Here is a 19177-nt window from a genome sequence, read left to right as displayed (position 1 = left end):
TCGTTGTCGCACTGGCCTGGATCGAGGCGGCGTCTGGTATTTCTCGTAGCAATCTGGATCTGGTCAGCGGTCGCAGTTTGCATCTGATTGCGCACCCAAGCTACTACGCTGCGAAAGCCCACGTCGACGAGCCGAAATCAGTGCGGCTTCTGGAGCTCTGGAGCCGTCTCGTCTGGAGGGCTATCATTTCCAGTTCGTCGCCTCGCCTTTAGACGCCCAAACTGCCAAGGGTTACACATGGGCGTATACGTGGCAGCATGTGGTGCTCGCTGCCGCCAATTTTAAGTCTGCTTGAAGTTGGGCCCCGTCCGTCCACGGGCGTGTGATCGTGCAGCGCAACAAGTAGCTTCGCCTTCGGCAGGATGCGAGCGATCTTCCTTGGTTCCTGGCGTACGCGGTAGGCGATTGGCGCAAAAGACGGAATTTCATGCGGTTTCATTCGCGTGTGCCAAAGATTCGCGGTCCATTTCTGCCAATCGCTATCTCGCCATGGACACGTCGACCTTCCGCGTCCAGCTCGTCCAGCATGGCCCACGCGGGCTGCAAGCGCTCCGGAAGAAGGTGCTTTTGCGCATCGACGCGGACGGCGTGGCCATCGCGGGCCAGCGTCTTCCCGCGCCCGACCACCTCGTCCCGAAGCGACGGCTCCTCCGGCTCTACCTCCCCAACGCCCACGAGACAACGTACATCCCTCATCATCCACCTCGTTGTCTCGGTTTTCTACAGCCTGTGTGTAGCGTTCGCTTCGCAGACAGCGTCGGCGTCGACGCATGCATCGCCCAGCTCCGCATCCGGTTTCCCAACTGCCGCCTGCTGCCCGCCGCTGCGGCCATGCCTGCCACTACCGACGACGCGCCCTTGTCGCGCGACGAGATGGCGTCCATGTTCATGTACGATCCTGGCTTTCGCCGGCTCGTGCAAGACCTCCACGTGCAGATCGCTGCCAACGGCGTCGCTGGAGGAAGCACGATGCCATAGAGCACAGCATTGCTATCTTACTGCACCATCATTTGGTCAAGTCGTATCATTGTTGGACGCAGCCTCGGACGCCGTGTGCTCCAAGAGGCGGCGCTTGACGGTCTGGAGGATCTCGAGCAGCGCCGACGCTTCGTCGCGCTCTTGCCGAAGCAGGGCGACGTGGAGCATCACGGGCAGGTGCATGATCGCGTCTTCCTCTTCGGCCGCGGACGGGTCGCCATAGTTCATGCGATAGTAGTTGAGCGCTGCGGTGCGGTACTTGTCGTACAAGTCGATCGACGCGTCGTCGGCAAAGCCATACTGGCCATCGGGCACCGCCTGGAGCTCGTCGCCGGTGCCCGCGCCGACGCCTGCAAACGTCGCTTCATTCTCCTCACACATGCGCTCGTGCGCCTCTCGGATGTACTCTTCCGCAATGCCATGCGCGAGCGCCAGGATAAGAAACACTGCGTACTTGCGCTTGAGGTGGTCGGCAAAGAAGTGCAGCACGTCGGGAGTCAAGGCGGCGTCATGGCCAAGGGGCGAGGTCCCCGACTCGATCTCGCGCCGGCTGTTGGCCGCAAAGAGCTCGTGGACGCGGCTCACTTTTTCGTAGACGAGCAGCGCCATCGGCGGCCCCGTGACCTGCGCGACGAGCTTCTCCATCGCGACAATGCGGCGAAACTCGGACTCGGCCTTGTCCGTCTCGGTCGAGCCCGTGACGCGGTTGCACCACACTTCGCTTTGGTGCAGCGTGACGCGGCAGTCGTGGCCCGGCGAGATCCAATCGGACGCGCCCCGGCGCACGGCCTCACTGCTTGCGTCGTCCGAGTACGATGACGAATTGCGGCGACGGCCATTGTTGTTGATGTGGTCATCGGTCGTACTCGGTGCTGCCGTCTCCTTCTGGCTCTGCAGCGCGCGGCGAATGACCTTGGACCAGAGCTCGAACGTGCTCTGGTTGGTCGTCGCGAACTCGAGTACGGTCCGCGCGCTGGCCTCGGGGTTGTTGCTGAACGTCGCGTTGACGTTGCTGCCCGTCGCGTCCACCACGAGCCCTTGGCGCAGCTCGTCGTTGATCCACTAGATTGGCGTTGAGACGAGACATGATGCAAGGCATGGGACCTCGTCGAGCTCGTCGGTCTCGAGGAGCTTGCGCCGGAAGAGGCGCGTCGTCTCGCCAGCGTACGAGTGGCTCTCCTCGACGTCGACGCGCATGTGGCTCAGAAACATGGTCGGGTTCAGTCGCACGACCTACGCGTCCTATGAGAACGACGCTGCAGAGGCAGCGAGCACCTTGTCAGGCGGGTCGCCTTGCTCCCATTTTTCTCGGCACGAGTAGATGAGGATGTGGTCGTCCTGGAGCGAGACGAAGCGCATGTGCCATTCGCGGAAGAAGAAGATGTTGCGCTCGAGGAACATGAGATTGTCGTTGAGCGTTTGCTAGCACCAGGATATGCATGAGCGACAGGCAGCATAAGAGACGTACGCGGTAGACGATTGCGCTCTTGGCCCGCCCGAGCGACTTGGGCGTCCACGGCGCCTGCGGCGAGTACGTGCTCGCGTCGGCGATCGACGCATTGTTCTCGTGGTGCGTGAGGCGCATGGACTGCGTGAGCACCTTGCGCGCGAGGCTGTCGCCCTCGGGCGAGGCCTTGTCGGTCGCGGCGTCGAGCGCTGTGTCGAGGTCCATCGTCCGGCTTGTTCCAAGGGTGTTGTGTGGATTACCACCTGTTTAAACAACCCATCGTCGAAAAAGACGCGTTCGAAACCGAGGACGACCTTTTGCGTTAAATACGTTTATTGGGTCAAAAACCATGCGGTGGATCTTGAACCGTCGTCGTCGACAACCACCGCGCCGACCAAACCGATGGTCCATGGCCTTAGCTGCTGTCCATGCACGTCGACCGACGGCAGGCCCATGGACGTAGGTGGCGCGTAGAGACGCAGCATCGACGCCAAGGTCCTCCTCCTCACCAGATCGACGCAGCATGCCATGGCAATCGATTGAATTCGAGTAGGAATGAAAATGCGTAAGCAGCCCGGCGCCTTTGTGATCACATGATCGTGCAGAGATAGCAGCACGTGCACGTGCAGTAGCCCGTCTTCTTGTCGGCTTGCTGGACATTCTCGAGCCCATCGCGCGCATTCTCGCGGGCGGCCTCGGTGTTGTTGGCGATTTCAACTATACCATAGATCGCATATCTTAGCCTCGTCCAAAGCAATCAGATTTCGTTGGTCGTACTCACAACGTCTTTCTGGTCTTCGAGGAGACCGCCCACTTCTTCGTACGCGGCCTTGATCTCGCGCAGCTGGTGGTTGATCTTGACGATGTCTTCTTCGCGCCGCACAAGATCTACACGCGATCGCACCTCGGCCAAGATAGCATCTCGTCGCACCGTCTTCGTTGTAAACGCTCACTTGGGCTTGCGCGTAGAGCTGGTCTTCGTTGCACGCGAGGCCGTCTTGCGCGGACGGGTCCAGCTTCGTTGACGTTCTCCGAATGAGCTCGACCGCCGACTTTTCGGACGCGACCATGCTGCTGCACGCCTGCTCAAACGCAGTAACTTGCGCTTGGAAGCCCTTGGAGAGCTTGCGCACGGCGCTCTTGTTGGCAGTCGACGTGGCGCTCGAGAGGCTCTGCAGCTGCTTGCGAAGCATCTGCACCGAGTCGTTGCCTTCCTTGGCGAGCGCATTGAGCTGGTCGTGGTTGGCACGTGTGTCCTGCGGTGTCCCAAAGAGCGACGTCTTGGTCTTGATATCGCTCGTGATGCGCCCGAGCCGCGTGATCGCGGTCTCGACCTCGGTCACGGCCATGTCGGCTGCCATCGTCGCTCAAGCGGTCGAGAATGATTGTCGTGCAGGCATCCGGATTCGAAGGCCGAGGGATCGTAACCGGATTGCATCGAAAGATTTTTGCGAAAAGGCAAATAAATGCGTGCGCAACAGCCCAGCACGATCGGCCGCGGGGCTCGGCGAGTACGGTGGCAGCATGGGCTCAGCTGATCCATATCAACTAGTGCATGGGATGGGCTAGATGAGGCCAGCAGGTCATGCTGGCGCCATGGAAGATGTGATCGCTGGCCAGAGTTGTGTCGTTCAACCGCCACCATCCACCTCCACCGCCGGCGGCAGCGACTTGTGATGTTAAAGTGGCATGTGCACACGAAGTAAGTGGCATCTCTACGACTTGGTGGTTACAGATTAGCGCTGGAGCTTGCGCAGCCCATAGCCAATGGCGACAGCAGCAAGGACCGACTTGGACACGGTGGCCCAGCGCGACCGATGCTTGTCCTCGTCGTCGCCATGGCTGTCCTTGGCGTGGCGTAGTCGGAGCACGGAGGGCTGTTGCAGCAAGAGCTGTTGGGCGTACTGGAGGTAGCGCTGCGACGACCGGGGCAGGGCGGCGAGGAGCTGGAGGCAGCGCACCGACACGGACGCACACGCCACAGTCCCAAGCACGGAGAGCAGAACGACGCGGCAAAGAATGAAAAACTGAGCGCGGGCCTTGGCCGACCGCGTGAGCTACAAACACGCGTTGGCGTCCGTTGCGCAGCATAATTTCTCGAGTACCTGGAAGACAAAGAGGCAGGACGAGATGGCCGCCGTCCGGTTCACAAGCTTTGGCGACGGTAGTGCGACCACTTGCTGGATGGTCCTACGACCCACTCGTGAGAACGCTGCATACGATATAGAAGCAGTGTACGAGGCAACACGCGCGTTGATCAAGTCAGCAAGAATCGTCGGGTCGTCCTTTGGCGGCGTGGTCGTGGCGGCTGCAAAGTCAAAGCCGAACGAGTAGCTCGGGGTCGACTGGGCGACAACCGCCGACGACGGCCGATGGCGCACAATGATCTCGCCACTATGCTCCGATGTTGTCTCGGGCAGCAACGTCTCTTGCACCGTCTCGGGCAACAAATGGAGGAGACCTGGTTTGAGCAGCCGCGCTTGGTCGTCGGCCGGGAGACTGCGCACGACGCGCTGCTGCTCGGCGAGCGAGAGTGGCATGAGGAACGGCAAGTACTTTTGCATGCTGTCAAAGAACGACGTGTCCGTGAGCCACTCGAGCAGCGTCGTTTGAAGCAGCATTGTCTGCAGACTCTCGGGGAGATACGCCATGAGCCCGTGCTCGCACACGTCGTACATGTACCAGCGCCAAATGGGCACGCTCCACGCATAGAAGAAGCCCCACGCGCCGTAACCAAAGAGGACGAGCGAGATGAGGATCCGGCGCGTGAAGTACTCGGCGAGGAAGATCGTTAGTGCGACGCCCATGATGCAGCACGACGTGACGCGCAAGAGGAGGAGCGAGGCGCCGAGCGCGTCGTGCACGTCCGAGTAGTAGAGGTTGAGCAAAACAACGTAGCCGATGGGGAACGAGAGGCCAAGACCGGCGATTGCGTGGTCAACGACGACAGCATCGTAGACGCTCAAGTCGACGACCGCATGCCCTTGCACGTAGAGGTACAGGACCGCCAGGCTCATGGCGGCGAGCGCTTGGACGACGGCCGCGTGGCCATAGACGTTGAGCACCATGGAGCAGAGGTGGTTCCATGAGGAGACAAAGCTCCGGCCCTCGACGAAGCGCGTGGCCGTCCCATGTTCGCCGGCCATCGGTCGGCGCTTTGTCTTGTCAACGTGTTGCGGCAGCAAAATGGGTATTTTACTTTAAATTTTATTCTAGCCTATAGTTTGTATAGGATCACATTAATATGTAAATTATCGTTTCAGTTTGCACATCATCGAATTGTATTTTTATACTCAACACCAATACGGTTGCATACTATTTTAGATTGCCGGACTGCCGATCTCAAGCGGTCGCCGAATGGGTCCGAGAAGCTAACCTCGAATGACCACGACGACAAGAAGGCCCAAAACGTCGAAGAAAGTTGTCGTATGCCGCAGCGTTGACGTACAGCGCCGAACAGTGTCGACGTCATTGTGTCGGTTCCCTAGCACACTATTCCTTCGTTGAAGTTAAGCCTAATGCACCCAATTGGTGTAAACGAATCCAGCATGAGAAAACGTGGCGCCACCATCATCATCCAAGCGATGCCCGTCGACGCCCATTCTTGGCCAGCGACGGCAGTGGGTAGATACGCAGGGCGCTGAATGTACGGACGACGGTTCGCGCCGGAGAAAGAAGGGCCGACATCCAGGTGCACTGTCGCGCAGCGGCCGTGTCCATGGCACCGCCACCTCATGTGCCCCGTCGCCGTGCCGCGCCGAAGAAACGACTTGACGTGGGTTGTAGTCGGCTCTTTGCGTCCTCTCGCCGCCTTTAGCGATGACGGCGCTCGGCAGCAAGTGCACTTGGATGAGGATACCAGCCGCGTGTGCAACCACCGTGAGTGTCCACGAGCTTGCGCTACGACGAGCGCAGAGGCCATGGGCCCCGTGTGGTGTAGCGTCGGAATATGGCAGTCCGACGTCGGCGCGCCATTACGTCACAGTCACAGCGGACCGACAGCAGTGTACTACGCCCCGCAGTGCTTCTGCAGCGCGCCCGTTGGTCCGAGGCATCGCCACGCAAGCGATCTCTCGGCATACGTTTTTGACAGGCTCCATGTCCCGACCGCGACTGCAAGATTTCTCCAGCAAGGGTATATAAGAGATGAAATACCCTTGCTGGAGAGATCTTGCAGTAGCTGTCTGGACCCTTGTCTCCAGGCAGCACACGCACACTGGACGTTGTCTTCCTCCGGAAACAGTGCAGCTTCAACTAGGAATGAGACGAATGCGACAGTCTCCAGTCGCTGGCGTCTCCCGATGACCTTGACAAACTGCGTAGCTTTGCCGCCGACCGCGCCTCCTGGAAAGAATTTACCGACCGTGTCGTCCAGTGCCTCTCCCGTGGCCACAAGCGTCGTAGGGCGACGACAGAAGAGCCAGACGAGCCGCCGCCTGCGTAGCTACGGCCCGGCGAGCGAATGAAGAAGGAGATTGCTAGTCTCTACGTATGCCAAGGCTTCGTGTAATTTTGAAGATTTCGCGAAACACGTTCATATATATAAGGCAACATCGCCCACGGAGCCGAGTCTCGTGACGCCAAGGCCAAGTAGACACACAGTCGTTAATGGGTCTCTGCGCCGAGTGAACTCAAAACCTACTAGTATGTGATACCTCCGCCGTCGTAGCGCTTTGGTGTGGCGTGGACAACACGACGTTGCGTCCAACGTTTGATCAGGTCATGGCGCCGCGCATTTTGCCAAGCACATTGCAAGCTTCTGGTGGCTTTGACCTCGCATCTCGTGGCTGCCTGTAGGCGGTCACATGTCCAGTCAATCGTCGAGCCCGTCGACGGCGTCGCCACAAGATCCGAGTTTGCGCCATAAGAATTAGATGGCGCACCTACTTTTGTCCAATCACACGCGAGCATGACCCGATGGCCCAATCACAAATGGCGCTGCTGCAAGCCGTGCGATCCCATTTTCAGATTTTTCGCAAGCAGGATGGTCAAGGTATACAGGCCGGCTCGTCTGGCTGCTGGCGCTCAAGCTCGTCATCTAGGTTGGTATCGTGGGCGCCACGGGCGCCGTCGGGCAGGAGATCCTCGCTGTCCTCCATGACCGCAAGTTTGCCGTCACGAGCGTGCACCTCTTCGCCTCGGCGCGCTCGGCGGGCAAGGTCGTCGAGACGCCGTTCGGGCCGTCCGAGGTCCAGCTCTTCACGGTCGAGGCCGCGCGGGCCATGGACTATGTCTTCCTCGCGGTATCTGGCTCGTTTGCGCTGGAGCACGCCGAGGCGATTGCGGCGCCTGGCGGTGCGGTTGTCATTGACAACTCGTCGGCGTTCCGCATGCAGCCAGCTGTCCCGCTTGTGATCCCCGAGATCAACGGCGCGTCCATTGGCTCGAAGCGGCTGATTGCGAACCCCAACTGCACGACGGCGATTGCGGTCATGGCGCTCTGGCCGCTGCACTGCCACTATGGCATCGAAAAGATGATCGTGTCGACGTACCAGGCCGCGAGCGGCGCCGGCGTCGAGGGCATGGACGAGCTGCTCAACACGACCAAGGACGCACTCGCAGGCGCCTCGCCATCCCACAAGGTGTTTGCGCATCCGCTGGCGTTCAACGTGATTCCGCACATTGACGTCTTCCAGCCCAACGGGTACACGAAGGAAGAGATGAAGGTGACGTGGGAGACCAACAAGATCTTTGACGAAGCCAACATGAAGATCAGCTGCACGGCCGTGCGTATCCCGATCTTGCGTGCGCACTCGGAGGCGATTACGATCCAGACCAAGCGCCCGATCGCGCCCGCCGATGCCCTGTACGTGGTGTCTTAGCTACCGGAAACAATCTGACGCGTTTGATGGTATGTAGCGCGCTACTGCGCCAGGCCGACGGCGTCGACGTTGTCGATGAGCCCTTGGCCAACAAGTACCCGATGCCTCTGAACGCCACGTCCAAGTACAACATTGAAGTCGGCCGCGTGCGCCAGAGCATCGTCTTTGAGGAGCACGGTCTGGACCTGTTTGTCTCGGGCGACCAGCTCCTCCGCGGCGCCGCACTCAACGCCGTACTCATCGCCGAGTACCTCGAGAAGCCGTACCCGTCCAAGTTTGCCAAGCAAGTCGCATAGACAGCCGAGCTTTCTTGTACACTTTAGTTTCTCTGCTTTTCGAGTTTTGCCCTTGGCGCAATAGTACGATGTAGATGATGCATACATTGTCGAAATTGACGTTTTACACGGCAAGCTCACAATCCGTCGTCGTGCTCGTCGCAGTTGTTGCTACGGGGGCGCGAGATGGCGCTCCCAAGCACGTCAAAGTCCGACCCGCCAAGTCGTTTGCTCATCGGTATCGACACGGTCGGCTTGAGCGAGACGTTCGCCTCGGGTTCGACCACGCCCTTTCCTCTCTCGATGCGTTTCCTGCGTCGGAGCTGGGAATCGACGTCGACAGAGAGACGATACGTACTTGTGCTTGAAGGCCAGATGCGACTGCATCATCGCCCGCTGCTTGGCGTCAATGTCCTTGGCATCCAGCACCTCTAAAGAGTAAGATCATATCCCAACAGACGCCACGTGCGAGGCATACGCAAGTTGACACCGGAAAAGATGATGGTGTTTTCGCGGTACTTGGGCGTCGCGTTGACATAGTTGTTAGTCAAATTCAAGTCGCGGAGGCACCGGAGGCCCCCGACGAGGGCAAAGACGTCCTATGCGTGTCCATGCTATTATCGATGAACAAACCGACACGGTGTGTACCTCCATGTCGCTGATCGCATTGCGCGACAGGTTGAGCTGTTCGAGACGACCAAGGACCACCAGCGGTGACGCGCGTTGCACTTTGCAATTGGCCAGGTTGAGCACGCGCAGGCAGCGCTACCGAAAGGCCATTCAGACGCGCACAGCAGATGACGTCGTACGCTCAGCGTCGCGAGCGATGACGCATCGTCCAACGCAAAGCCAACTGCCGATACGCTCTGGTTGGCCAAGTGGAGCTCCGTGAGCTTGCTGCAGTGCTCCAGGCCCTCGAGCCGCGCGATCTGGTTGCCTTCGAGACACCTACGCAAGTGCAATGTGGTGCTCGTTCGTGGGCGCTGCCACGTCATAGGTACAGTTTTTCAAGGTTGACGAGCGCGTCAAGCCCCTCAATGCGCGTGATGCGATTGTCTTGGAGATGCAATTGCGTCAGCTGCGACGCGAACCCGAGGTTCTCGATCGTTTTGATCCGGTTGCCGTAGAGATACAGCACCTACGACACCGTCCCTCACGTTTCGAAATCGTGGCTCAAAGACCTTGAGATGCCGGCACAGTTCGAGGTTGGCGATGCTGTGCAGCTTCTTGTTGGTGAGCGTAAGGTGCGTGAGGCGCTTGAGGTAGTGGTCGGCGGACTCGTCTTTGGCGACGCTCGTCTTGCTCGCGTTCACGAGCATCTCGATCGAGATCATCCTACTGTTGCTGCGACACGACCCGAAATAGCTTTGCAACCCATCCCCCTCGTGCAACGCCCGGTGATCGCGTCAGTCCACGACTTGAACAGTACTCTGTCGAAAGTGTAGGACGTCGGCGGCTACTCAATCCTCCCGACACGTGCGTGGATTCGACTTTGGCGATTCCGAACCTAACAGCTAACAGCGAACGGCAGTCAAGTGCCCGCTGGCCACCTACACCGGAAAAGCAGTCGTACGTAATGCGTGCACGAAGGCTGCGAGCGATGTGCAGCATAGTGGCCATTCACAAGAGTAGCATGCAGTCCGATCCCCGCCAAGTTGGCGCATGGACGGTGGCTTTGGCTGACGTACGAGCGGCTCGAGGTGGAGCGGTGACAAGGCACTGGGAATCCTTTGAGGCGCTTCACGAAAAGTGCAATGGAAGAAGAAGAATATGGTGTTGTAGGCGGCGCCGCAGCTTCGATTGCTGCGTGCACGCAAAACTCGTCGTTGTTAATACAATACGGTATATATAAGGGTCCTAACTCGCTAAATGATAAGTCGTTCGCTCCTTACAGGAGCTTGAAGAACTTGTAGTACGTCAGAATGTGCTTCCACGAGAGGTACGAGCGGAAATGGCGGTACTCTTGCGGCGTCAAGTTGAGCCACTTTTGCAAAATCGTCTTTTCTTCGAGCGCCAAGTGCGCCAGCGACCCGCGGTAAAAGAGGTAAAAGTTGTACTGGAGCTCGACGAGCTCGGCCTGGCTCACGTTGCCCTGGGCCGCGATGAGCTTCTCGAGCCGATGCACGATCTGGTCGGTCATCGAGTGGTCGGCGTGCTGCGCCTCGAGCTCCTCAAAGTCTTCCCAGCAGCCCTCAATGTTGTCGATAAAGTACTTGAAGAGCTCGGCGTCTTCAAAGTTGCCGTGGTCGTCGAGCTCGGTCAGGAACGCGTTGAACTTGGCGCCCAAGTTGTACGCGAGCTGCGCGCGGGCCGTCGACGCCGTGTCGGGAATGCGCGCAATCATCTTGACCATCTCGCGCATGCAGGCGCGGAACCGGTCGTGACGGCGGATCCAGCCGCGGACGCGGTGCGCGTTCGGGTGCAGCGAGTAGTTGCGGACCCAGAACATGTCGTCCTTGACCATGCCAAGCACAAGCTCTTGGTACTTGCGCTCCGACTTGCCCGCGTGGATGCCGTAGTTGAGCAGCTCCTTCTCGAGCTCGGCGTTCGAGGCCGACGACGTGTTCTTGAGCGCCGGGTCGGTCGGCTTGGTGACGGTGATGTCGCCCTTGGACATGGCGCGGATGACGTCGTTGACCGACACAACTTTCGGGGCCATCTTGTGTCTGAGTGGTGGTGGGTCCAACGGAAATCGAAAAGTGCTGCGACGATTCCTGGGTGCATTGAAAGCAAAGCAGCGCAGCGTGTATTTCGTGCGCGGCGTATCCATGCCACCGAACGTCGCACGCGGCACCAGGTGGCAAAGCGAGCTGGGTGACCTGCGTGCGCAATGGACCGTGGGATCTCGGCTTCCGAAATTCCCTTAGCCAAGTACAGAGTGGCATCGCCCACGTCGGACAGGCGGGTCTGCCCAGCTGTCGACGAATCAAATCAACGCGTGCGCGCATCCAGCGTCCAGCGCGAACTTGAATGTCAGAATTGTGTCGCCTCCCGTGTTTGCAAGCGTACGGCGCGCATATCGCAGTCGCGGCGGCAGCGTCTTTCCGCCCAATTCTCCGGAGATGCTGGCCGTGTCCTTCGTCGTACTTTGCGTCTTTGATAAGGCAATTGCAGTGGAAGAGGGATGGATGGGCAGTAGCGAGTGGTGGACTTGCACAGCCACACCCTCCGGGTCGCCCATCGAATACAGTGTACCAAGACCGAACCGAAATCGGCGTTTTGCGATCGCCAGAAGCCAGATGGTCAGCGCTGAAATACTGTCGGTGCGGTGCCATTTCTTTGCATCGACAGCCATCGGCGTCGGCTCATAAACAGGACGCGGCTGCAAAGACCCGCGGGTGTGAGCTGCGGGCGTGTTGCACCAAGTCTTCCACAACGCATACTGCAACGTCAAATATGCCATTTCAGAGGTTTTGAGATTACCCTTGCGGTAAGTCGCCCAAGGCATGGCCTCGGTCCGATTGCCGAGCCACGAACGACCGTGTTGTAAGTTCTGTGTGGCGTTAAGTTCGTCCGGATACGTATATCTTTCCGAAATAGTGTGAAGCATATCTCGAAGCCATGCTACTCGTTGGCCTGATCGATGGAAGGAAGCCGACGAGATGTAGAATTACGCAACGCTTGGACGAGACCGATCTATCTTTTGTCGCGCCCGATACAGTACGTGTGGAGTAGATCGAGCCGCGAGTGACGCCACTGTCGTTGCCGTCAACGACAGAGAAACGATCCCCACACCATTTTGTTGCTTATCGGAAATCGTGTTATCGAAACACTATTTTACATGCCAAATCCCTTTTCAACGGCCGGCAGCAGGAAGATGCACTGGAAGAAGCTGATTGTCCGCAACCTCCCGTTCGACGCGACCCGCGCCGAGGCCGTCGGTCTCTGCGGGTACCCGCTGCCGGCGCCCATTGACGCCGACGCGCCGCTTAGTGAGCCCAGCCTCAAGGAGGTCCAGGCGGCGTGCCCGGCCTTCTACCGCTTCGAAGCCGGCAAGCCGACCAAGAATGGCATGCCTGCGATGCCCGCGCGCTTGTACCTGCACTTTCGCAAGGACCCGGACGAGCTGCTCAAGGTGCTTGCCGCGCTCAACGGCAAGGCTGTCGAAAGCAGCAATGGCGTCGCAGCCGTGCTCGAAGCGGCGGTCGCGCCCAACCAAAAACTGCCCCGCGAGAAGCGGCGACGCGACAACAAGGTCAACACGTACGAGCGCGACCCCGAGTTTGTGGTCTTTCTCGAGGAGCTCGAGAACCCGACGGTGCCCGAGCCGATGGTTGCCGACGGCGACGACGCCGAGGCCAAGCCCGTGCCTGCGCTCGTCAAGTTTTTGAACGAGCGCCGCAGCAAAGCCAAGGTACCACCCTCTTCTCCTGACGCACAAGCATCCGCACACGTGGCGTTCTACTAGCTGCGAAGCGCGTCGACGATGACGTTTGGGCGCAACGGCAAGTCGCAGAAACCCAACAAGGCTGCACAGGTACTCTCCGACCACATCCTTGTCATTTGGCTGAATGATGACGCTGCGTAGAAGGGCAAGTCCAAGAAGACGTCATCAACCGACATGATGGATGTCAATGCAGCGGCCGACACGACCAAAACGGGTGCGTCATCATCCCGAATTGGCACAAAGAAGATGCTCATGCATGGATATGCTTAGGCCAACGCAAGCAACGCGAACGTCGTCGCAAGGACCGCGCGCCTGTGGTCGACGAGCCCAAGCCCGAGCTTCAACCCGGCATGTTCCGCATCATGCCCAAGGCCGCCCCTGTGGCAAGCGCGCCCGCTCCGCCCCTGCCGCCGCCGCTCCCCGCGTCGTTGAATGCTGCCTCTATGACGTTCGAGATGCCGCCTGCACCGACGGACGAGGGTGGTCGTGGTGGTCGCGGGCGAAGCCGGTCGGGCCGAGGAAAGAAGCCCAAGCCAGAAGGCGGCCGCGGTGGTGGCGACGGCGGCAGTCATCCTCGCGGCAACGGTGGTCGCGGTGACAGCAACGGCAACGGCGGTCGTGGAGACGGCAACGGCGGTCGCGGCGACGGCAACGGCGGTCGTGGTCAGGTAGGATGCGTCATCACGACACACCTTGCCTGCGAATGCTGATGCTCAATGGGCGTAGGGTCGACGGTCCAACAAGGGCCCGAAGACCGCGCCGCCCCTTCCTACATCGTAAGCGATCGGGCCAACTCCCGCTTCGTCTCTCTGCTGCCATTATTCCACTGTACAGCACGCCCGACGCTGCCATGGGTGGTGGTCGATCGGCCGCTTGCGCCGCCAGCCACCCGATGGAGGATGCGATATACATATATATATTAGGGTTTCGAATAAGATGGTACAAGACGTGCGTCATGGCTCGTCGTCGGCCGCCGTTGTCCACGGGCTGCAGGAGGCATGCAGCGTCGTCGCCGTAATGTACTCTGGCGGAATTTGCTGCCAGACGTCTTGGACCACGTCGGTCTGTAGCCGGCTGTGTAAATAGGCTGGCACGTCCTTGAACGACGCGGTCGCGAGCGTGAGTGTGTCGGGTTTGGCCGGCGCATTGAGCACGCGGAGGCATTCGGCGGCCGAGACAGTGATCGCGATTGCGATCGTCCGGCCCGGCGGCAGGCACGTATATGCTGGCCGGATCGCATACAAGTCGCGCGACGCCGAGAGATGCAGCGCAACGAGGTACTTGGTCGGGTTGGTCACGTGGACGACCGCCATGGCCGACGCGCCGGGCACGAGTGTGAGCGCGACATGCTTGCTCGGGCTGCACACGACGCCTTGGTCTTGGGTGGTCGAGGGCTTGACGCAGAAGGCCTCGGGGAAGGCGGCCAGCGGATGCACCTGGCGGCTATCGTCGCGCGGCAGGCTCTGGACAAGACCCATCGTTTCCAAGACTGGCGACACGACCATCTTTCTCGGTGGCAGGGTTTCGGAAAATCAGTCGCCTGTGACGTGGCAACGTGACAAGCGTCGAACGTGCTGGCCCGCAACGGCTCCCCAACGGCAACCGCCCGCTTCGATGGATGACTTTTGACAAGTAGCGCCTTGCCGTCGCGCTACCCGCTTCTGCAGCGCCGACGCGAGGTCGTCGGCCATCTTCGTCGCACGCAGAAGCGCGGTATTTATGCACAACAGAGCGCCCTCGAGTGACTCACGACCACAGTGGTCAGACGCAAGGCCAAGTGTCGCGCCGAAATCGAACCCAAATCCAGCACAAGCCTCCCATGGCCAGCAGCTCAGGCCAGCGACGTATGAGCCCACCGTATCGACAACGTTCCTGCCTCAACTGACGTCAACCTCGGTTTTTCTCGCAGCCAACAAGAAGGTTGCTACGTAGCGATCTGCGAGCGTACGACCGGCACCAACCCTGGCTGTTCCTGCTCCTGCCAAGGACGACGACTGGCGCGAAACGACGCGTGTCGACGAGCACTTGCGACGACAAGGACACTGCATTTTCTATGTATTTTGTTTGTTTTGGTTCAGGCCGCACAAGGCTGTGGTCGTGGACTTGAACCGGCGCCCGTAGACGCTTGCGGCGATACGATTGCAAACCGAAACGCGCAAGGAATGTACTCAATGTGGAGGGCGTCTTTGCGGACGTGGCGCCACGCGAGGTTGAGGACAGTGGCGAGCTCGTTCGGAGAACGCGACTTCTCGGCCGCGACCGTCGCATAATACGGCACAAGCGTGCTCTCAACACGGAGGCAGTCGCGCAGTTGGAGATGGCTCTTCTCGTAGACGTACAAGCGGTTGCGCGTACTTCGAGTGAGCGCGATCGTGATCGTGCGGGCGCTACTGGGCGGCAAGACGAGAAACGGCGGCGCAATCGAGTACCGGTTTGGACAGAGTGTCTTGAATTTCACGGCGAGTGCCGCGCTTTTGCTCGTGTTGCGCACGTCAAAGAGACACGTGTTGCCAAAGGCATGGAACTGCAGCGTCTCTTCGTCCGTGCAAAAGGCAAAGTCGAGCCGGGGCGAAGCCAGGTACAGGCGGCGCGGCGCCGGCGCCCGCGGCAAAAGCCGCCCGAGGTGCGTGGCCTTGATATTGAAGCGGCCGACTTGCTTGGCACACGACACCCCGTCGCCGTCGTCCTCTGCTCGCGACTCGACCAAGAGCTTATGCGTCCACGTCTTTGTCGTTGTATACTCGCTGCAGCGAAACGTGAGCCATTCGACTTCGTCGTCGGCGAGCTCGATGACAATCGCGATCGACTCGTGCGGCCCGAGTCGCCCCGTGTTGGGCGTCACGATGATTTGTCGCCAAAGCGCCTTGGGCGTGCGCAGCTTGAAGGTCAGCGCTACTTTGTTCGACGGGTTGCGGAGCGTGAACGACTGCTGTCGGCTCAGGTTGGCGTCGAGATGTGCCAGTACGACCGGTGGGTCCAGCTCTAGTCGGAGCGATGGCGACGGAGCGACTTGGCTACTGCTTTCCTCGTCCTGGGGGTTGGCCCGCACCGGACTGATCGTTGGTGTTGATGCAGAGCTAGCCAGCAAGGACGCACCGCGCTCGGCCATCGCAACCAGCGCACGCGGCATCTGTGGCAACGAGCGCATGGTGCATGCAAGAACCACGTACGCGTCGTGCAGCCGCCGGACCGTGCTTCCTGGGTCTCGGATCGTCTCGAGGGTCTCGAGAAGGGAAATGTTCTCGAATAGGAGCTGCTCGATGGCGCCGACGTCGTCGTCGCCGCGGGCGACGGCAGCAGCAACGACGTGCATGTTGTGCGCCACGGTGGCCGCCACCTCCATCGCGATTGTAGTGTGGTTGGCGCCCCAAGTAGCACCCAGCATTACTCGTCTAATCGGACAACGTTCCACGCTCCGCAGGTGGTCCTACGTCCACGACGAGCTCGCTTGCATACAAAGACTAGGGTACCGCCGCCGCAGGACCTTGTCGGTGGTGGCTCGCGGAATTCGAAGATCGAAGTTATGCACTTCGATTTTGCTGTCACGCGACGCGACGTCACCTCGTGTCTCTACGATGGTCGAGGAGGACGAGGCAGTACGCTTGCCTATGGAAACGTTTGTACCGACAAGACCAAGGGAATACCCTTCTTCTACTCCCTTGGACAAGCCAAGCAAAGGTGTTTCGGTCCCGGAGCCAATGTGGACGCTGCAGTACGGTGTACGACACCCGGTCCGTTAAGATTCGCCGTCATGTTGATGGCCTTGGTGGCACCACTGGCTCGGCGCGATGCTATGGTGGAGTGCAAATACTCGAACAAGCTCAGCGTTGACGGCTCTACTGTGGGGATGTAACCCGCCGGCACCGACTAGAAGTGCTTCACGAACGATGCCCATCGTTCTGATCTGATCAGACGCCACTTTGATATCTGGTATCAACACCGTCTTGGTCTGTGATGATGGCATCTGGCTCTTGTGATGACAGTGCCTTTGGACTGCAATCGACGACGATGCTGCTGTTTCACTGCAGGCGGTCCAGTGACGTGGACTCGTACGTGGCTGCGCCAGAAAGGGTATCCTGGTCACACCAACAGTTGGTCTTTCGATCGTAAGTCACACACGCCTTGCGGTGGCCACGTGCTGGCACAACGATTGCGTTCACAAGCGATGGCCAGCCGTCGTGGGAACCTCAGCCGCACATGCCTGGCTTCGATCGCCTGCACCCACAAGATGACGACGACACGGTTGCATTATTTACAAAGGGAAGAGACCCACGAACTATGGTACTACGACTGCACGCTGGCAGACGTGAGCAATTATCTCACTCGGCCGCGACGACGAGGTCGACCATGCACGAGATGTACGTCATGCTCTTGACGTCCGTGTCAAACGTGGGCCACATGGACTGGACGATGCGCTTGATGTCGTCTTTCGAGCGGCGCGTCTCGACTTCGACCGTCGGCGTCAAGCCCGTGAGCACGATGGCTTCGATGCGCAGCGTGTCCTTCAACCGGACCGCGCCGCCGAGGTGGCGCGCCGAGCTCTGAAACGTACGCGTAAAGCAAATGCGGAGCTCGGCGCGCGCTTTGGGTGGCACGAGCTGGAACGACGGCGAAATGCGGTACCGGGACGGCGCGGTCGTGAGCACCTTGTACGCGACCGGCGACGACGCCTTGTTGTGCAAGTAGACAATGGCCGAGCTCTCGAGGCTGTAGAGACGCAGGCTGTGGAGGCACGTCTCAAACTGGTTGGTGGTACCGGTCACGTGGAGCGGCGACGCGAGTGGCGAGACGCCGGCTTCGAGGAAGAGAAGGCGCGTGCATTTGACGTGGAACGTGAGCATCTTCTCGTCGAGACGCCACGTATCCGCGGCCGCCCATAGCGTTGCGTGGAGCTGCTGCTGCTCGTCGTACTCCATGCACTCGAGCTGGTCGTAGACGTCGTCGTGCACTTTGAGCAGCTCGAGCTTCACGGGGTGGGCCCATGTGGTTGTGCATTGGCGCGTGTTGGTCTGAATAAGCCGCTTGGCTTCGTGGTTTGGAATTTCGATCGAGATGGTGAGCGCGCTCAACGGCCGGAGCACGCCCTTGTTGGGCGTGATGACATAGTGCTGCCGGTACTTCGACGGCGTCTTGATCTTGAAGAGAATCGACTGCGCTTTCGAGACATTGGCGATCTCAAGCGTGTGCTTGGGCGCCAAGTTGGCGTCAAAGTGCAGCTCCATGGGCGAGACGGATATGAGCGTCGCCGGCGTCGTCTTGGCGGTCGCCGACGCGGTCGTGGTCCACGCGGTCGACGTCGACGAGACGTCTTCGGACGGGACGTGGAAGAGGTCGTCATCGTTGGGACGCGTGAGCGCGGTGGTCCACTCCAAGCCGTCATGGCCGTTCGTGTTCCAGCCGGACCCGGCCGACGACTGCGACTCGCGGAACGGGTTGTGCGGCGGCACGTCGGCCGAGATGAGGGACCCGACCGTGTCGAGCGAGTAGCGCGACTCGCCCGTGGCCGTGAGCTGGAAGTTCTCGGCGCTCAGGATGTCATCGACGCTGAGGCACAGGCTGCGTTCGGCGAGCATGAGAAGGATGCTGAAAATGACACAACTGTCGCAGCGTGCCCGTCGTGTACACTGTAGGTCGACTGTGTAACGAGTGGGACAAGAGAGCGAGAGAGGCGGGTGCGCGCTTCGTCGGTGCCACCTGCTCGTGTGGTGAAATGTCATTGATGCCAGTGCAGGAGGCAGCAAGGGCGAGATGCGCCGTCTCCGCCGACACCCGAGACGCCGACAGCACCAAGGCCGTCGATCACAGGACGAGCTGGCTTCAAACCCGATGCATGGAACCGCCGACGACCGAGACGGTGCCGATCACAATGTGTACCACGCCCACATCCGGATGCATCGGTTCGACATAAGAGAGCCGAGTGCAGCGACTGCGTCGGCTCATGGCTCATGACTGCCCTACAGTACCGGGCCTGTAGCAGTGGTGGGCCAGTCCGAGCACACCACGAAGTAGACGTCAATGGACTAGCTCGTCGTTGGGAGGATGGACGTCACTCGTATGGGGTCAGATCAAAAGTCTTCCAAAGCGCAGCGTCTTTGTCCTAAAAAAGATGCTAGTGTACTGGGACAGCATCTCGCATCCGCACACGGACTATACACATGATGTTTCATAATGTAGTTAAGGGTTTAGCGTTGCCACCTGCAGGAAGTGCGCTACGGGCGGGTTTATGCAACGCCTACTACTTGAGCGTGTCAGTCTCCTAGGTAATATC

General features: G+C 59.7%; 11 protein-coding genes across 13 annotated transcripts; 3 read left to right on the top strand and 8 right to left on the bottom strand.

Moving 5' to 3' along the window:
* Positions 1-489: 489 nt before the first annotated feature.
* SDRG_05149 (hypothetical protein) lies at positions 490-978 on the top strand (the record flags this gene model as incomplete). Its single annotated transcript, XM_008610848.1, has 2 exons — positions 490-683; positions 738-978. The coding sequence occupies 2 exons, from the start codon at positions 490-492 to the stop codon at positions 976-978; spliced, it is 435 nt and encodes a 144-aa protein (XP_008609070.1).
* On the bottom strand, positions 957-2718 carry SDRG_05148 (hypothetical protein). Its single transcript, XM_008610847.1, has 4 exons — positions 2447-2718; positions 2254-2400; positions 2083-2211; positions 957-2040 (listed from the first exon to the last, which is right to left on the bottom strand). Exons 1-4 carry the CDS (start codon positions 2648-2650, stop codon positions 1015-1017), a joined length of 1506 nt encoding a protein of 501 aa, XP_008609069.1. The 5' UTR covers positions 2651-2718; the 3' UTR covers positions 957-1014.
* A 296-nt stretch (positions 2719-3014) lies between these two features.
* On the bottom strand, positions 3015-3786 carry SDRG_05147 (hypothetical protein; the record flags this gene model as incomplete). The annotated part of the gene is made up of 3 exons (XM_008610846.1): positions 3015-3142; positions 3203-3313; positions 3357-3786. The coding sequence occupies 3 exons, from the start codon at positions 3784-3786 to the stop codon at positions 3015-3017; spliced, it is 669 nt and encodes a 222-aa protein (XP_008609068.1).
* A 375-nt stretch (positions 3787-4161) lies between these two features.
* Positions 4162-5571, bottom strand: SDRG_05146 (hypothetical protein; the record flags this gene model as incomplete). The annotated part of the gene is made up of 3 exons (XM_008610845.1): positions 4162-4482; positions 4531-4615; positions 4664-5571. 3 exons carry the CDS (start codon positions 5569-5571, stop codon positions 4162-4164), a joined length of 1314 nt encoding a protein of 437 aa, XP_008609067.1.
* A 1838-nt stretch (positions 5572-7409) lies between these two features.
* Positions 7410-8543, top strand: SDRG_05145 (aspartate-semialdehyde dehydrogenase; the record flags this gene model as incomplete). Its single annotated transcript, XM_008610844.1, has 3 exons — positions 7410-7418; positions 7468-8231; positions 8285-8543. The coding sequence occupies 3 exons, from the start codon at positions 7410-7412 to the stop codon at positions 8541-8543; spliced, it is 1032 nt and encodes a 343-aa protein (XP_008609066.1).
* Positions 8544-8604: 61 nt separating this feature from the next.
* On the bottom strand, positions 8605-9905 carry SDRG_05144 (hypothetical protein). 3 transcript variants are annotated; one of them, XM_008610841.1, is made up of 7 exons: positions 9704-9905; positions 9524-9660; positions 9332-9470; positions 9171-9287; positions 9001-9121; positions 8881-8953; positions 8605-8834 (listed from the first exon to the last, which is right to left on the bottom strand). In XM_008610841.1, exons 1-7 carry the CDS (start codon positions 9854-9856, stop codon positions 8660-8662), a joined length of 915 nt encoding a protein of 304 aa, XP_008609063.1. In that variant the 5' UTR covers positions 9857-9905; the 3' UTR covers positions 8605-8659. The 3 variants fall into 3 exon arrangements, with proteins under 3 accessions (XP_008609063.1, XP_008609065.1, XP_008609064.1); XM_008610843.1 differs by having other exon boundaries at positions 9013-9121; XM_008610842.1 differs by having other exon boundaries at positions 9332-9660.
* Positions 9906-10291: 386 nt separating this feature from the next.
* SDRG_05143 (hypothetical protein) lies at positions 10292-11232 on the bottom strand. The gene has a single exon (XM_008610840.1). It carries the CDS (start codon positions 11179-11181, stop codon positions 10411-10413), a length of 771 nt encoding a protein of 256 aa, XP_008609062.1. The 5' UTR covers positions 11182-11232; the 3' UTR covers positions 10292-10410.
* A 1071-nt stretch (positions 11233-12303) lies between these two features.
* Positions 12304-13689, top strand: SDRG_05142 (hypothetical protein; the record flags this gene model as incomplete). Its single annotated transcript, XM_008610839.1, has 5 exons — positions 12304-12876; positions 12931-12999; positions 13051-13123; positions 13180-13577; positions 13636-13689. The coding sequence occupies 5 exons, from the start codon at positions 12304-12306 to the stop codon at positions 13687-13689; spliced, it is 1167 nt and encodes a 388-aa protein (XP_008609061.1).
* Positions 13690-13809: 120 nt separating this feature from the next.
* Positions 13810-14622, bottom strand: SDRG_05141 (hypothetical protein). The gene has a single exon (XM_008610838.1). It carries the CDS (start codon positions 14412-14414, stop codon positions 13863-13865), a length of 552 nt encoding a protein of 183 aa, XP_008609060.1. The 5' UTR covers positions 14415-14622; the 3' UTR covers positions 13810-13862.
* Positions 14623-14935: 313 nt separating this feature from the next.
* Positions 14936-16252, bottom strand: SDRG_05140 (hypothetical protein; the record flags this gene model as incomplete). Its single annotated transcript, XM_008610837.1, has 1 exon — positions 14936-16252. One exon carries the CDS (start codon positions 16250-16252, stop codon positions 14984-14986), a length of 1269 nt encoding a protein of 422 aa, XP_008609059.1. The 3' UTR covers positions 14936-14983.
* Positions 16253-17136: 884 nt separating this feature from the next.
* Positions 17137-18523, bottom strand: SDRG_05139 (hypothetical protein). Its single transcript, XM_008610836.1, has one exon. The coding sequence runs from the start codon at positions 18480-18482 to the stop codon at positions 17229-17231; it is 1254 nt and encodes a 417-aa protein (XP_008609058.1). The 5' UTR covers positions 18483-18523; the 3' UTR covers positions 17137-17228.
* Between the last annotated feature and the right edge of the window lie 654 nt (positions 18524-19177).

The sequence above is a fragment of the Saprolegnia diclina genome (assembly GCF_000281045.1).
Source record: "Saprolegnia diclina VS20 unplaced genomic scaffold supercont1.13, whole genome shotgun sequence".
In the NCBI taxonomy this organism is placed as follows: domain Eukaryota; phylum Oomycota; class Saprolegniomycetes; order Saprolegniales; family Saprolegniaceae; genus Saprolegnia; species Saprolegnia diclina.
The sequence above is the reverse complement of the archived record's forward strand: the minus strand, read 5'-3'. Positions and strand labels throughout refer to the sequence as shown.

Bases quoted from the DNA above. Each gene is read 5' to 3' on its own strand.
- SDRG_05148 (XM_008610847.1), bottom strand. From the start codon at position 2,650: ATGGACCTCGACACAGCGCTCGACGCCGCGACCGACAAGGCCTCGCCC. The intron at 2,401-2,446 runs GTACGTCTCTTA...TCCTGGTGCTAG, and splicing joins AGAGCGCAATCGTCTACCGC to CAAACGCTCAACGACAATCT. The intron at 2,212-2,253 runs GTGCTCGCTGCC...TAGGACGCGTAG, and splicing joins AAGGCGACCCGCCTGACAAG to GTCGTGCGACTGAACCCGAC.
- SDRG_05144 (XM_008610841.1), bottom strand. From the start codon at position 9,856: ATGATCTCGATCGAGATGCTCGTGAACGCGAGCAAGACGAGCGTCGCC. The intron at 9,288-9,331 runs GTACGACGTCAT...GCCTTTCGGTAG, and splicing joins CATCGCTCGCGACGCTGAGC to CGCTGCCTGCGCGTGCTCAA. The intron at 8,835-8,880 runs GTACGTATCGTC...GCTCCGACGCAG, and splicing joins CATCTGGCCTTCAAGCACAA to GAAACGCATCGAGAGAGGAA.
- SDRG_05143 (XM_008610840.1), bottom strand. From the start codon at position 11,181: ATGGCCCCGAAAGTTGTGTCGGTCAACGACGTCATCCGCGCCATGTCC.
- SDRG_05141 (XM_008610838.1), bottom strand. From the start codon at position 14,414: ATGGTCGTGTCGCCAGTCTTGGAAACGATGGGTCTTGTCCAGAGCCTG.
- SDRG_05139 (XM_008610836.1), bottom strand. From the start codon at position 18,482: ATGCTCGCCGAACGCAGCCTGTGCCTCAGCGTCGATGACATCCTGAGC.